This window comes from Brienomyrus brachyistius, chromosome 13 (genome assembly GCF_023856365.1).
Source record: "Brienomyrus brachyistius isolate T26 chromosome 13, BBRACH_0.4, whole genome shotgun sequence".
Lineage (NCBI taxonomy): Eukaryota > Metazoa > Chordata > Actinopteri > Osteoglossiformes > Mormyridae > Brienomyrus > Brienomyrus brachyistius.
The window spans coordinates 23,111,532-23,124,043 of NC_064545.1; the positions used below are offsets into that span (position 1 = coordinate 23,111,532).

General features: G+C 49.9%; 1 protein-coding gene across 8 annotated transcripts in view; it reads right to left on the reverse strand.

The window, feature by feature from the left end:
• The window catches only part of LOC125705974 (unconventional myosin-IXAb-like), a 96,454-nt gene that overhangs the window by 17,241 nt on the left and 66,701 nt on the right, over nucleotides 1–12,512 (reverse strand). For all 8 annotated transcript variants that reach the window (XM_048972377.1, XM_048972373.1, XM_048972380.1 and 5 more), the window contains exons 13-26: nucleotides 11,400–11,541; nucleotides 10,371–10,566; nucleotides 8,678–8,797; nucleotides 7,220–7,295; nucleotides 5,648–5,797; nucleotides 5,505–5,544; nucleotides 5,278–5,400; nucleotides 4,008–4,088; nucleotides 3,601–3,711; nucleotides 3,378–3,500; nucleotides 2,993–3,142; nucleotides 2,237–2,553; nucleotides 257–1,711; nucleotides 33–132 (exon numbers count right to left, since the gene is read on the reverse strand). In XM_048972377.1, coding sequence (XP_048828334.1) covers nucleotides 33–132; nucleotides 257–1,711; nucleotides 2,237–2,553; nucleotides 2,993–3,142; nucleotides 3,378–3,500; nucleotides 3,601–3,711; nucleotides 4,008–4,088; nucleotides 5,278–5,400; nucleotides 5,505–5,544; nucleotides 5,648–5,797; nucleotides 7,220–7,295; nucleotides 8,678–8,797; nucleotides 10,371–10,566; nucleotides 11,400–11,541 — 3,184 coding nt within the window. The remainder of the gene's footprint in view (nucleotides 1–32; nucleotides 133–256; nucleotides 1,712–2,236; nucleotides 2,554–2,992; nucleotides 3,143–3,377; nucleotides 3,501–3,600; nucleotides 3,712–4,007; nucleotides 4,089–5,277; nucleotides 5,401–5,504; nucleotides 5,545–5,647; nucleotides 5,798–7,219; nucleotides 7,296–8,677; nucleotides 8,798–10,370; nucleotides 10,567–11,399; nucleotides 11,542–12,512) is intronic.

The following is a 12,512-nucleotide window of genomic DNA, read 5'->3' on the forward strand; positions in this document are numbered from 1 at the left end:
GATTCTAAAACTTCATGGAGTGACTCGCTCACCTCACGTCCTTTAGATCCTGAAGGGGGCTTCAGACTCAAAGGGGAGTCGTCCTTCTGGATTGCCATGGACCTCCCCTGATTGGTCAAGTCTTTCTCAGACCTATAAATGCATCCGCATGGTCTATTCATGCTTATACAACATCTGTGTGTGTATATATATATATATATTTCTAGCTCGTTCAATGTGTGTAGCAAATGCTAAGCTGAAGACCTCCGTCACTCACCTGGAAAAGGAGGCCTTGCTCTCCCACGGGGAGTAGAAGGCGTCGGTGAACTTGTCCGTCATGGTGATGCTGATGGTCTGGGTGTGGCACTTCTTGGGAGGTGTGTCCTCCGTGGACTTGCCCTCCGCCGTCTCCCCTTCACCTACGTCAGCCTGAGGAACGGGGAGGGCTTGAATTGCGGAAGACACATCCGGAGCTGGCAGCTCGGTGGGGGCAGGGGCTGGAGACCCGGGCTGCTGGAGCCCACGGCCGGCCACCTGCCGGTACTCCTGGATGCGCTGCAGGGTCTCCCCGCATTGCCGCTGGAGGCGTTCCCGCTCCTTGCGCGCCTGCTCCTCACGCTCCCGTTCCAGCTGATCCCGCTGAAGACGGATCTGCTCCATCATCTCCTGCTCCATGCGCCTCTGCTCCTCACGCTCCCGTTCCAGCTGATCCCGCTGGAGACGGATCTGCTCCATCATCTCCTGCTCCATGCGCCGCTGCTCCTCGCGTCGCCGCTCTTCCCTCTCATCCTGCAAGCGCTCCAGGTGCTCCAGCACGGCCTGGCCGCTGGAGGTAGGGGCTGGAGGTGTTGACGGGGCAAGGGATGGACTTAGGGTTGGGGACGGGTCAGCCTGTTGGATGGTCCTGTTACAGCTGTCAGAGACCCCCGGTGCCAATGACAGGACGTCATCCAGCGGCGTCTCCTTGTGCATGCTGATGACCACTACCATCGGCCGACTGGCCAACAGCTTCTTTCCCTTCAGGGCTTTGCTTGTGCTATCTGGCTCAAGAGTTGGAGAGCCCTCAGGGGATTGGTGGGTGATATCTCTGCCCTCCTTGGGGGGCACATAGAAGGTTGGTAGGTGGTTCTCAATCTTGGGGAAAGATGCTGGGCTCTCTGTGTCTGTCACGAGTCTGGTGGTAAGAATATCGGAAGATACTATTTCATTTGGATAACATGACTCAAGATCTCCAAGCGACCCAGGGATTATGGGTGAAGAACTGTCTGCCACCTCTTCCGATGTGACAGGGGGACCATCTTCTGTTCTTGGCAGATGGAAGCTTTCCTGGGAACTCTCGCTGTCTGGGGTGTCTTGTGGGGACTCCAGACTCCCCGGGACCAACTCAGATGACCGCCCGGCAGTGCTCCTCACCTTCAGCATCTCCAGGCTGAATTGGGCCTGCTCCAGCTCCCTCATCCTCCGGTTCTCCCTCTTAGCCCTGGTTTTCTGAACGGGCTCATCCTGGGTGCTAGGCGCCCCTTGAGCCTCGCCATCCTCCACCTCCTGGAAGTTTGTGTCCGCCTCTGCATGCCAGGGGCTCCCTTTGAGGCCAGTAAAAGCTGGGAGTTCCCTCTTGCAATCCTCACAGGAGTGATCTTTCGTGCTTGCGGCTTCTGCATCTGGTGCTGGGCTCCACTCTCCATTCTGCAGCGGGATCTCCTTTGGTTTCTGCTCTTTTAGAACCTTAACACTGGAAAATGCACACAAAAACTCTTCAAGCAGCAACACCAAAGCTTTCCAAGCATGGATGATCTACTAGTACCTGCAAGCTGCCATGCTGACTTCACTGACAGATATTTTATTTGTAAAAGGGGGACAAATCCACCAGCGTATCAGTGCTAACCGAATGAGACTTCAAACCCACATCCAGTTTGGTCTCTATTCTTGACTATATATGTCAAATCCAGTCCGCTAAAGCAGTATGGTCACATGAGGTGGTACGGAAGCATCCTTCCAGCAGACTTTAATTTATTATGGGCTAGAAGATTAATATATGAGTTTAACAAATGGGAGAAGGGCATTGATGGAAAGGCTTGTACTCCACTGGTGCAGTGTGTACTCGCACTGCATTGTGATGAAGCCCCTCCCACCCTTCCCCTAACCAGGGTCAGCTGCTCCATACGGGGCGCCAGTGCTAATGTTAACGTTGCTGTGATGTTAACAGCTGCCTGAGCAGGCAGTCTGTTGCCCACGGTGACGAGCGGGAACACGTCACCTGAGCCGCGCCAGGTGCCCCCTGCAGGCGGCCTGCAGAAGCACCACTCTGCTCCACAGGATGAGGTAGTGCTGCCTCTGACGATGCCCGCGCCAGGCTGTCTGCACGGTGAGCGCGGCTCGCTCTCGGCAGCCTCGCCTGTGCTGCCTCCAGCTCCTCTGGATAACCAGCGCCGCCTCCCGCCACTGCAGGAAGCTCCTCCGTGCACAGTACCCCCTCCAGGCCGCCTGAAGGCACACCGCTGCCCCCTGGTGGAGGCTGCTGTCAGTGCACCTATCGGGCTGAGCGTACTTTGGCCTGCAAGCACGCCACCAGCGCTGTGTGGAGAGATGGGGGTGGGGGGGGGATGGTCACATGATGCTATGCTTGATACCCATGATGCTTCGTGATCACAGAGAAGCAATTATGTACGTTAGACAGTGAATAAACATTTCTTAATAAATGCCTTCCAGACACAATTCTGATCATCTATTCACTGTTTTACTCTCCACTGCAACCCAAACAACAGTCCAAAATATTGTTTATTAACTACCGATAGGAAAGACACTCACATCCTAAAAACGCACTGATAGAAAATACTGGAAAAGCAAAATACATTGAATTTAATCACCTAATAAACATTAAACCCCAATGTATTTATAAAGCTGTATGCTTGCTGGAATACGGGATTCTCGACAAGGAGAGAACTTCTCAGAGGCGCTGAGGCTCGCATTCGCTCGAAGGCTGTATGCGCGGTCATGGGGGGCAGAGACCCACCTGGATGGTGCGGCCCGCCAGCCTCATGCCCAGGAAGCGATTCCTCTCCTGCACGGCACGGAAGCGGCGCTGCAGGGCGACAATGCGCCGCAGGGCCTCCTGGTGCAGGAGCTCCTGTAGCCGCTGGCGCTCTGCTTCCCGCAGGAACACCTGGGCGGGGGGGTCACAGGCGTGGACATGCTGTCATGGGGCCCAAAATTTCTTGCGAAACCCCAGGTGGGGGCCGTGCCCTCCACAAATCAGTAAAATCGGCTCTATACGGGGAGAACGAGCCCATGGTTTCATATAGAATGATGGAACAGACTCAAGGAGGTGGACGAAGAGAACTGAAGAAAGAGAGAGGGAAGAGAAATAAGGAAGAAGGAGACGAAGACCAAGACCCTACCATGGTCCTGCCCACTTGACAGCCATCCGGCGCCAGGTCCACTTGCCGCACAAAGTCACTAATGCTCTGCTGGGTGGGACTGGAGCCGTGAGGCAGGAGCAGATGAAAGTGATGGACAAAGTCCTGGAGAACAAACAGAAGCATTGCTGAAGAGGGAGCTTCTGGTGTGGGGTTGGAGATGGGGGGACCTGCAGATGCGTCAGTTGGACACTAGGAGGCGCACCTGGTGGCTGTACTTGATGCTGTACCCTGACTGGCGGATGCGCACGGTCTCAAGCATGCCGGTGTAGCGCAGCTGCCTCAGGACCAGGGTGTCGTTGAAACGCAGCGGTAACTGCGGGAATAGAGGAGAGGAAGCGAGAGAGAGACAGCAGCTGCATCAGGAGAGTCAGTGCAGGTCAACGTGCAAGTATCATCGGGGGAGGAGGCCCAAGATTAGGTACTTCTCAGACTGGTAGACACTCATAGTCTTAGTATTAAGAAAACACAAAGTCTATGCCGCAGACATCAATACTAGCCCAGGGCAGAGTGTCTGATGTCCAAAGAGCCCAGCTCAAGCACCAACACATTCATCGTTTACGTCAGGCTGCAGTCTGCCACTCAGCTCCAGGATACAGGCAAAACACCAACCTTCTCAGCGTTCGAGCGGATGCACTTCACAAAGTACGGCTCGGACTGTCCCAGGGTCTCCATCAGTTTGTTCAGAGAAGCCTGAAAGCAGAGCGAGACAAAAGTGAGGCTGACACCCGCAAGGTTTCAAAAAAGGAATAAAATCCGGGGTCCAACTTCAGGGGAACTTCCAGAACTTCCTGCTGGTGTCACTTTCTAGCTGCGAGGGAGGAAGAACTTTTTATGTACAACTGTATTTTTATATTAATTCCTTGTCATCCTTAAGCTATAAAAGCTGTTTGACAGAGCAAAGGAGGTCGGCCGTGCTCAGATCTCTAATGACTTCCTGCGGGTGGTTTCAGCGTACTCTGCCTTAGGCTGCTTATTTCGTCTCCCCCCCACATGCACATAATTCAACACATATACTTGCATAAATAAAGCCGCACAATAGACCAAGGAGGACCGATGTCACTTAAGACAATGTGGAGTTGAGATGGAGGGCAGGTCATTACGATCAAAGGCAGGAAATATGCACCAATTGCAGGCATTTTCTATAGACTGGGTCAAATGGGTTTTGGGGCAAAAAAATCAATAATGATTGAGAAACAACATTAGAAGCGGTGGTTACTGATGTGCACCGGGGGGGGGGGGGGGTGGGGGGGGGGGCGGCTGGCAAGGTGAGACCCCTCCAGTGATTAGGCGCCATGTTTGTTTGCGATTAAGCGAGATTAGAAAAGGTTAGAAAGAAGACTGACACTCACACCTCTATGCCAGACACATTAATTTAGTGTAACTGGCAGAAGATAAGCAGCATGGGGTAGCCGCATGTGAGATGCACGTTCCTCGGACAAACTCGCTGGCACCTTCCAGTGCTCCCATTCCCACCCAAGCTTCTGTAACCAAACCAAAATAACCCCAGTTTAATGACCTAAGTGAAATGTTTATGTCATGAAACTTTTCCTGCTTATAAAAACAGACAGACATGACGACATTGGCGCAAGGAGGGTGGAGAGAGCTGGTTACGGTGAGGATAGCACAGCTGTCTGAGCAGAGAGGGGTGGGGGAAAGTGGGTAAGGCCAGTGATGTGATGTGGGGCAGACTGGGGCACATGTTAAAGACCATCACATGCGTGTGAATGCAGACCCGTGTGCCTGTGTGAATGGAGCAACCAGTACACTTGTACGAAGGGAGAGACCAGCATTCCTGCAAGGGAGAGACCAGCCTGTCTGCGAATGGAGAGACCAGGACGCCCATTTGACCTGAGAGGCCAGCAGAGGGGGTGACTCTAACCTGAAATTGTGCACTGATGCTTGGCGGCTTCTTCTTCTTGTGCAAGTGCAGCAAGGATTTGGTGATGCGGTCATGCAGCGTCAGACTGCTCAGGTACCTGAGGGACTTAATGTCCAGCAGATGCTGCAAGAAGAGGAGACATACAGAGAACGGCACCTGTGATCCCAGCCCTGATTTCAGCATTAACTTGTGCCTGTCCACCACGTTTCACATGTCCAAGGACGTACCTTTGGAAGGCTGGGCTTCGACTTGTAGTTCTTATTCCGCCTGTGGGAAGGGAAATAAGAGATGTAGGCCATTGGTCTTGAGTGTGAAAAGCTCAACAGTGGTGCGAGTGTGTTTGTGCGCGTGCCGGTGTGAGGGCACCCACATGAGGATGCCATGGGCCCTTTCCAAGATCTTGCTGCTGCTGGAATTGACCATGACGCCGTCTTCATCCAGAGACGGGCTCACGGACGAGGAAAGCCATGCCGACCTGCTGCCGCGCACACTCCACCCCCCACTGCTGCTGTCCTGCCCCCTGGTGGTGGGAAAGAAAACTCACACTCACACCTCTATGCCAGAGAGATTCCAGTTCAGCAGCAGGCATTACATGCAACTGCTAGAGGGCACTGCAGCTCTTTGCAGTGTCACCACTACTGTTTGTTTATGAAGCCAGTGATGTTATCTGAAGGGATTTACCAAAAGATATAATAACATTTGCACAGGTAAAAAAAAAAACTAAACATATAAACAACCGTCACAACAAAAAGCATGATATCTTTGTCATAAACAGAAGCCTAATCACTGTGTTCAGTACAGAAGCAAGTGCCTTTTTGTGTTGTACAAACGTATATAAATTACAATAACTGTGTTCAAACGCAGGGCCCCGTACCTACAGGAAAGACATGCAACACCCAGTCCTGGTAAGGTCACAAAGTTACTTCGAAATGCCAAACTAGGACCTAGTGTGACAGGCCAGTTATAGGGCCCCTGGCAGGGCCAGGAACAGGCCCGGCTGAAGGCCTGTATCGGTAAATAAAGAACCGCCTTGAAAATCCCAGTAATCCAGGTTTCTGAGTCTCCTACCTGCAATGACCGACACTATCTGTCAAGCTAACCTTGTCAGAAGCATTCCCCCGTCCACGAGGTTTTCAAGCAGAAACTTGTTTACTGGATTAATTAAATTAGTAATCTCAACAGGCAAATTTGGATTCCGTACGTTTTTCCTGCGGGAGAAATGTCACAGCTAGTGCCATCACACAAGCCAACGGCGATGGCCGGTGCTGCCCCCTTGTGGGAAATATGCCTAATGAAGCCGTAACTGTTCAATCACTAGGAGATGTGCTTCAGGGCTCTGAGAAGACCTCAAGTAAAGGAGGGAGCTTTGAGGTACTTGGGAACCACAAAAGGGCAGATCATCCTGCAGTCATAGACCAGCAAAGGCCGAGGGATGGGGGGGGGGGGGGGCAGCATGTTATTGTCCCCCTAGTCAGCTGGACTTTCCCCACCCTGCTCTGGTCCCTAGACACTCGTTCCATTTCGGCATCAGTGTTTACATGGAAAAGTGTACCAGCGAGCAGGAAGAGAGTCACTGGACTCCACCTGACCCGATAACAGGAATCACCCAGACACAAAGCTTCTGGAAAGCTCACAGCACATTACCATAAGCCCCAGATAGGCAGGAACCACCCTCGCCCACAAGACGCTTTGGCTTCACCTACGGTGACTAACCGAAGGTGGTGATACCGGGATCAGACTATGTGGGTTCGAAAGGGGATCTCAGAGTGTCCAGACTGTGACTGTCACTAAGGGCCACCATGTCAGTCTGTCATACACACCTACGCACATTTGTATTCATATACTCACAACATCAAATTAACAGGTTTTTATCACACTGTGGAGACATTTGGTGTATATGTATACCTGTATACCTGCACCACACACACACACACACACCTACCGGTGAGACTTCTCGTTTAGCGTATTGGAACCCTGAAGGTCTGACAGGGGTGTCCGAGGACTCTTCCGGGCGATACCTGTCCCAACATAGAGAGCGTGGTGGTCATAATATACACAGCACACATGTAGACCAGCATACAGGACATGCTGAAACAACAGAGCCCCCATGACATCACTTCCTCTGGAAGCAGTTTATGGCCAGCTAATTCTGGACTGTGCATAAATAAGCATCAAAGGGTGCAGCATTTGTAGGCAGGGATGCCCAGACATTGCTGCTAATGAGCCCAGCAGAGATGTCTACTCATTTCAGAGCATAAATGTCTATACGCTCAGAATGGCTTTGTTTTTAAGACTTTTGGGAATTTTGAGGAGACTCTGTCCTGAGACTCTCAAGTCACAAGCTGCTTGGCTGAATCAGCCTGAGGGAGATCACTGCACAAGCAGGAATGAGCATGAGCACTGGTGATAACATTTATATTGGGCCGTCAAGGTTTGGGTCCCCCTGTTGGCCACAACCAATCACTGCACTAGGGGGGTGGTGGACTCTTCTTGACTTTCTTCCCTAGAAACAACAAACCCACCCATCTATGTCCATTCATCCTACCCAAAAGCTGGTAGAGACTTGCCCCAAGGATGGACGCCATCTTGGCTCCACTGTGTGAATTTGTTTCCCTCCAATTTGTAAAGGCTCAGTAATTTAAACCGGGGGCTGGAAAGCAGACTGACCCCCAGAGTGACACAGATATGGATTAAAACCAGGCCCCATTGCTGAAGCCGTCTAACAGGCCATGCTGTGGAATAGCCTGAGGCCGTGGGCTGATCACAGCTGCTGCCAAAAACTGCAGGAGCAACCGATACGGGAAGTTCTCTGAGAGTTGATCCCCCTGCATGGGAGACACGAACTGGCTGCCTGAGAAACCCTGACATATCTGATGCCTTCATCAGCGCGGCAGACTGGATTTGGCCAGTGGGGTCAAAGGTACCAAACACAGACATCACAGACAGCCACTGAAACCAACTGACCAAAAACCTGGGCTCAATGGAATACGACCCCATAGATAAGGTGCCTTATATATACAACTTTAATGTTGACAAAGTGCATGTTTCCTAGAATATGATGAGCATTTAGAGACAGGGCTTGTTGGGATAAATGGAGAGTTACAGACCACTGCCCCCCAAGTCTGTATCAGTGGAAAGACAACTATTGTGAGAGGAACCAATTCCTTGTGTTTGCGGTGAGTTACAATGTGGGATTTATCGCACAGTGCAGCGGCTTTTACATAACTGACACAGCTAAATTAGAGGTCTACGATGAAGAAATCCAGCAGAAAACCGAAATTCACTTAATGTACGATCAGTCTGACTGAACAACAACTAGTTACCAGGCGACCAAGCTGATATGAAAATGCTCATCCAGGCCAACCGAGAGAACAGGGGATTATGGGAATTGTAGTCTTACTGTGCCTCTCTTCTTTGCACCTCTGCAGGATCTCTAAGCTTCTTTGGTGCACGGGGTGAAGGAGAAAGCTAAAGTTATCCACGCTTTTCAAGATGGCACAAGGAGCTGCATCATCTCGTCCTGGGGGGGGGGGAGGGAAGGGGGGCATGGCAGACATAGAGGAAAAGAAGATGAGAGGTCGTATGAAGAACAAGAGGTTCTGCAACATTCAGTGAAGACCAACTGAGGGATTTCTTATTTGATAGGGTCTTTAAATGTGTTGCTAAGAAAAAGTGGGACCATTCAGAAGAGCATCCATTATCGGGGATGCAACCTTGGTAGGGGTGTACTTGAAGTTGGGGTTCCCAAGTGCCCACAATGGCTGACAGGAGCTACCACGGTGTGCGGCTTCCATCATGCAATTAAAATCTATGACCTAAATCAGGTCTGAAAGCCACAGCCTCACTGTTTTGACCACAGAAAGTTCTGAACCCAACTAGAACTGTCTAGCTCACTCCCAAACATGACTGCAACAGTCAGGAAGATCAGAAAAGAGTAATGAGAGTTTGAGATCAGAAGCAAGGAATCATGACCAATGTACAAAACCTGACGTGAGAATTACTTTTGCTTTGCTAATATAATAGAAATGTAATGTACCTTGAATTAGCATTTCTTAGTGAACCCCAAGTGGAACACTGTAATATTGGCAGCAGTTACTGTTATGATTCAAAATATATTTATATGTACAAAGACCTCCCCGAGTGGAAATTCTTGCTGAACCTTCAAAGGGTTTCAAATGTGTTTCCGGACAGTGGACCGTGCGTACATTACTTAGCAAAAGTTCTTCTAAGTTTGTGTAAGAATTAAGACACACTGCATCAGAATCTGTGCAAGCAGATCAACTGGTGAATAAGAGGCAAGACCCCTTTGGAAACAATAATGTCCAGTGGGTTGGAAAGGGGGCGCTGTGTGACTCAGAGGGTTTGGATGCTGTGCTTGTGATTGGTAGGTTGCCGGTTCAAATCCCAAAGTCAGCAGAGTGATTTCACTGTTGGGCCCCTGAGCAAGGCCCTTAACCCCCCACTTGCTCCAAGGACAGTCAGACCCTGTTTTCTCAAAAATGTAAGAGGAGTAGCAGAGCAATACTACAAGCTCATATAAATGACCCACCCATATATTGTCCTGCCACAACATACGTGGTGACTGAGATTTCAGCCCCATCTGGGCCGCTGAATTTAGCCGAATATATCTATGTCCTGTGAACTTGTATGGTAAAGGCAAATCAGCAGGGTTGTATCAGGAGCAAGTGGCTTAATTAAACACATGGACGAGAGCAGACAAGCGCATGGACGCTTAACATGATTGCTTAAAAACATTTTCCCTAGTGTAGCTGAGAAAGGATGGATTTGTTCTGTTTAATGGAGATGGAGACTTGTTTTTTAAAGAGGGGATGTGCGATTGGACACCCCACGGCTCTCGGTGAGGTCTCAACCAAATGAACACAGATGCCGCTTCCATTTAGCAGTTAGCATCATGTGAAAACAATCCCCCGGCATACGAGCCAAACTACAGTGAAGGCAACTGTCAACATTTTACAAGAAACGGTCCAACACCAGCACAAACGAGCTGAAAATTTCAGCCTGGATTGTTGGATCTGTGTTGCTACCGCAGCACCCCCACTTAGGGAAAGACCAAATTGGGGGGCAGCACTTACCACCCTTCTTTTCTTTGTGTCTCCTGCCCGCCTCTCGGAAGGCCACAGTGGCTCGGAAGTATGCCCGCAGCACGGCCCAACGGAAGGTGGCCACGGGGTCGATGCCGATCAGGCCGCCGATGAAGGCGCTCCGGCTGCTCCTCAGCAAGGCCACGATATCAGGCCGCATGTGGTCGGTGTTCTTCTCCCTGAAATCCTACGTGAGGAATGACCATATAGGACAAAGGACATTATGCTGAGAAGCAAATGAACACAAACACAGAGCTCCAATGCATCTGAGGCTCCTCAAAAAGGTCCAGGTCATTCGAAATTGGCAACACCATGACTGCTGAGTCAAGCCAGATCCTGAACGAGGCCTTCTCAGGAATCACGGCTAGAGAACATAGACATGGTAGATGCCATATGTGAAGAGCATAGCTCAGTGTTTCTCAACCCAATGTTCAGAGACCTCCAGACAGTCTTCATTTTTCCCCTCTTGCAGGTCCTAGCACACCTGTACCAAACATGATGAACACAAAATACCTGGTATAGGTCTGCTAGCAGCTGGGAAGGTACAAAAATGTCCCTGAGGATCGGGCTGAGAAACACTGATGCAGTAAACATAACAGCTCTTCATGAAGTCCAATACACTATGGTTAATCCGTAGACGTACTGGATGGGTTTCGATGGACAGGAGTTGTGTGAAAAGTCCACCGAGATGCCAATCAAGCCCTCTGGGCAAAATAGATTACAGCATGATGGGTGGCTGACAACCTGCACCAGTTCTAAAGTATCTGGGTTAGTCACAAAAACTGCCTCCCAAAACATCCACAGACAAACTGAAATCCATCCAATCTGGCCAACACTCAAGGACAAAAAAAAATAAATTAGACGAAATCAGTGTGCCAAAAAAATGTCCTATTAGTTACAGTGATAGATGTGCTAATATTACATGATGCTGGATCATGCAACCCCCTCACTGAATCTGATTTAGCTATTCCAAACAAAGAGTTCCAATACACGTCAACGCGATTCCTGCGGCTGTCTTACCTTGACCCCGTACTTGACTTTCCCAGCATAGTGACAGATGATGAATGCAGGTTCCATGACAGCTGGGAACTCGATGTAGCTGTTTCCCTCATGCAGACGCTTAAATTTGTCCAGCAGAGTCTGGTTTGAGGCCTGCGGGAAGCTGTAACACAAGGGAGGGATGAGCCGTTAGCATTAGCAGCTATGATGATACATAAGGACCCCCCCATCACTGTGCAAGAACGCTGATGGCAATCAGCCAATAACAAAACAGAACAACTTACCAAGCAGCACCTTAGAGAAACACACTAATATTGTGCATCTTTTTAATACTGCCTACTTCCTGTGACCAAGATGGTCTCATTCTAACTATAATGATGGCCATGCTTGCCATGCTAACTAGTTCCTCATGTAACTGTTTGCAATAAACAAGAAGTGCAGGAATCATAAACGTACAGAGCTTTGTTGAAACATTCATAGCCATTAGCCAAGTGGTCCTACGCACATATAACAAAGTACAGGCCCGAGTGAGAAGCCTTTAGTGACCCTGCGCATTGTCAAAACAGCCCATCCTTCATGGGGAGGGTTATTACAACCACATGAGCATGCAGAGTGGCCGGGACCACCAGGAGGGACAGCGAGGGCGGGGGGACACACAGATGATACTCCATACGAGGAGCAGGAGCAGAAGACTCGCCCCCCTCCTTGGTCTTAAAAGGAACTTCAAGAAAATCTTGGGTGTGCCATTCAATTCCCAAACAATGCAAATTTTAATAAACATCTGCTTCTCATTCATTTAAAATTCTCTCAATTCAAACATCACAACTCAAGACTGCATGTATGTAATATTTCATTTATGAATTATTTTACAAGCACAAAATCTGATCGGTAGATGCAACCATGTATTAATAAATCCAGCCCTCTGTGGCTGATTCACGATACCACTGGGGAACAGACTGACGCGAGGCCACAGGCAGAAAGAACAGCTAGTCAGTCAGAAAGTGGATGCTAACAGCTAACAGTCTAAGAGCTAAGGCGAGGATGCTAACAGCTAACAGTCTAAGAGCTAAGGCGAGGATGCTAACAGCTAACAGTCTAAGAGCTAAGGCGAGGATGCTAGCAGCTAACAGTCTA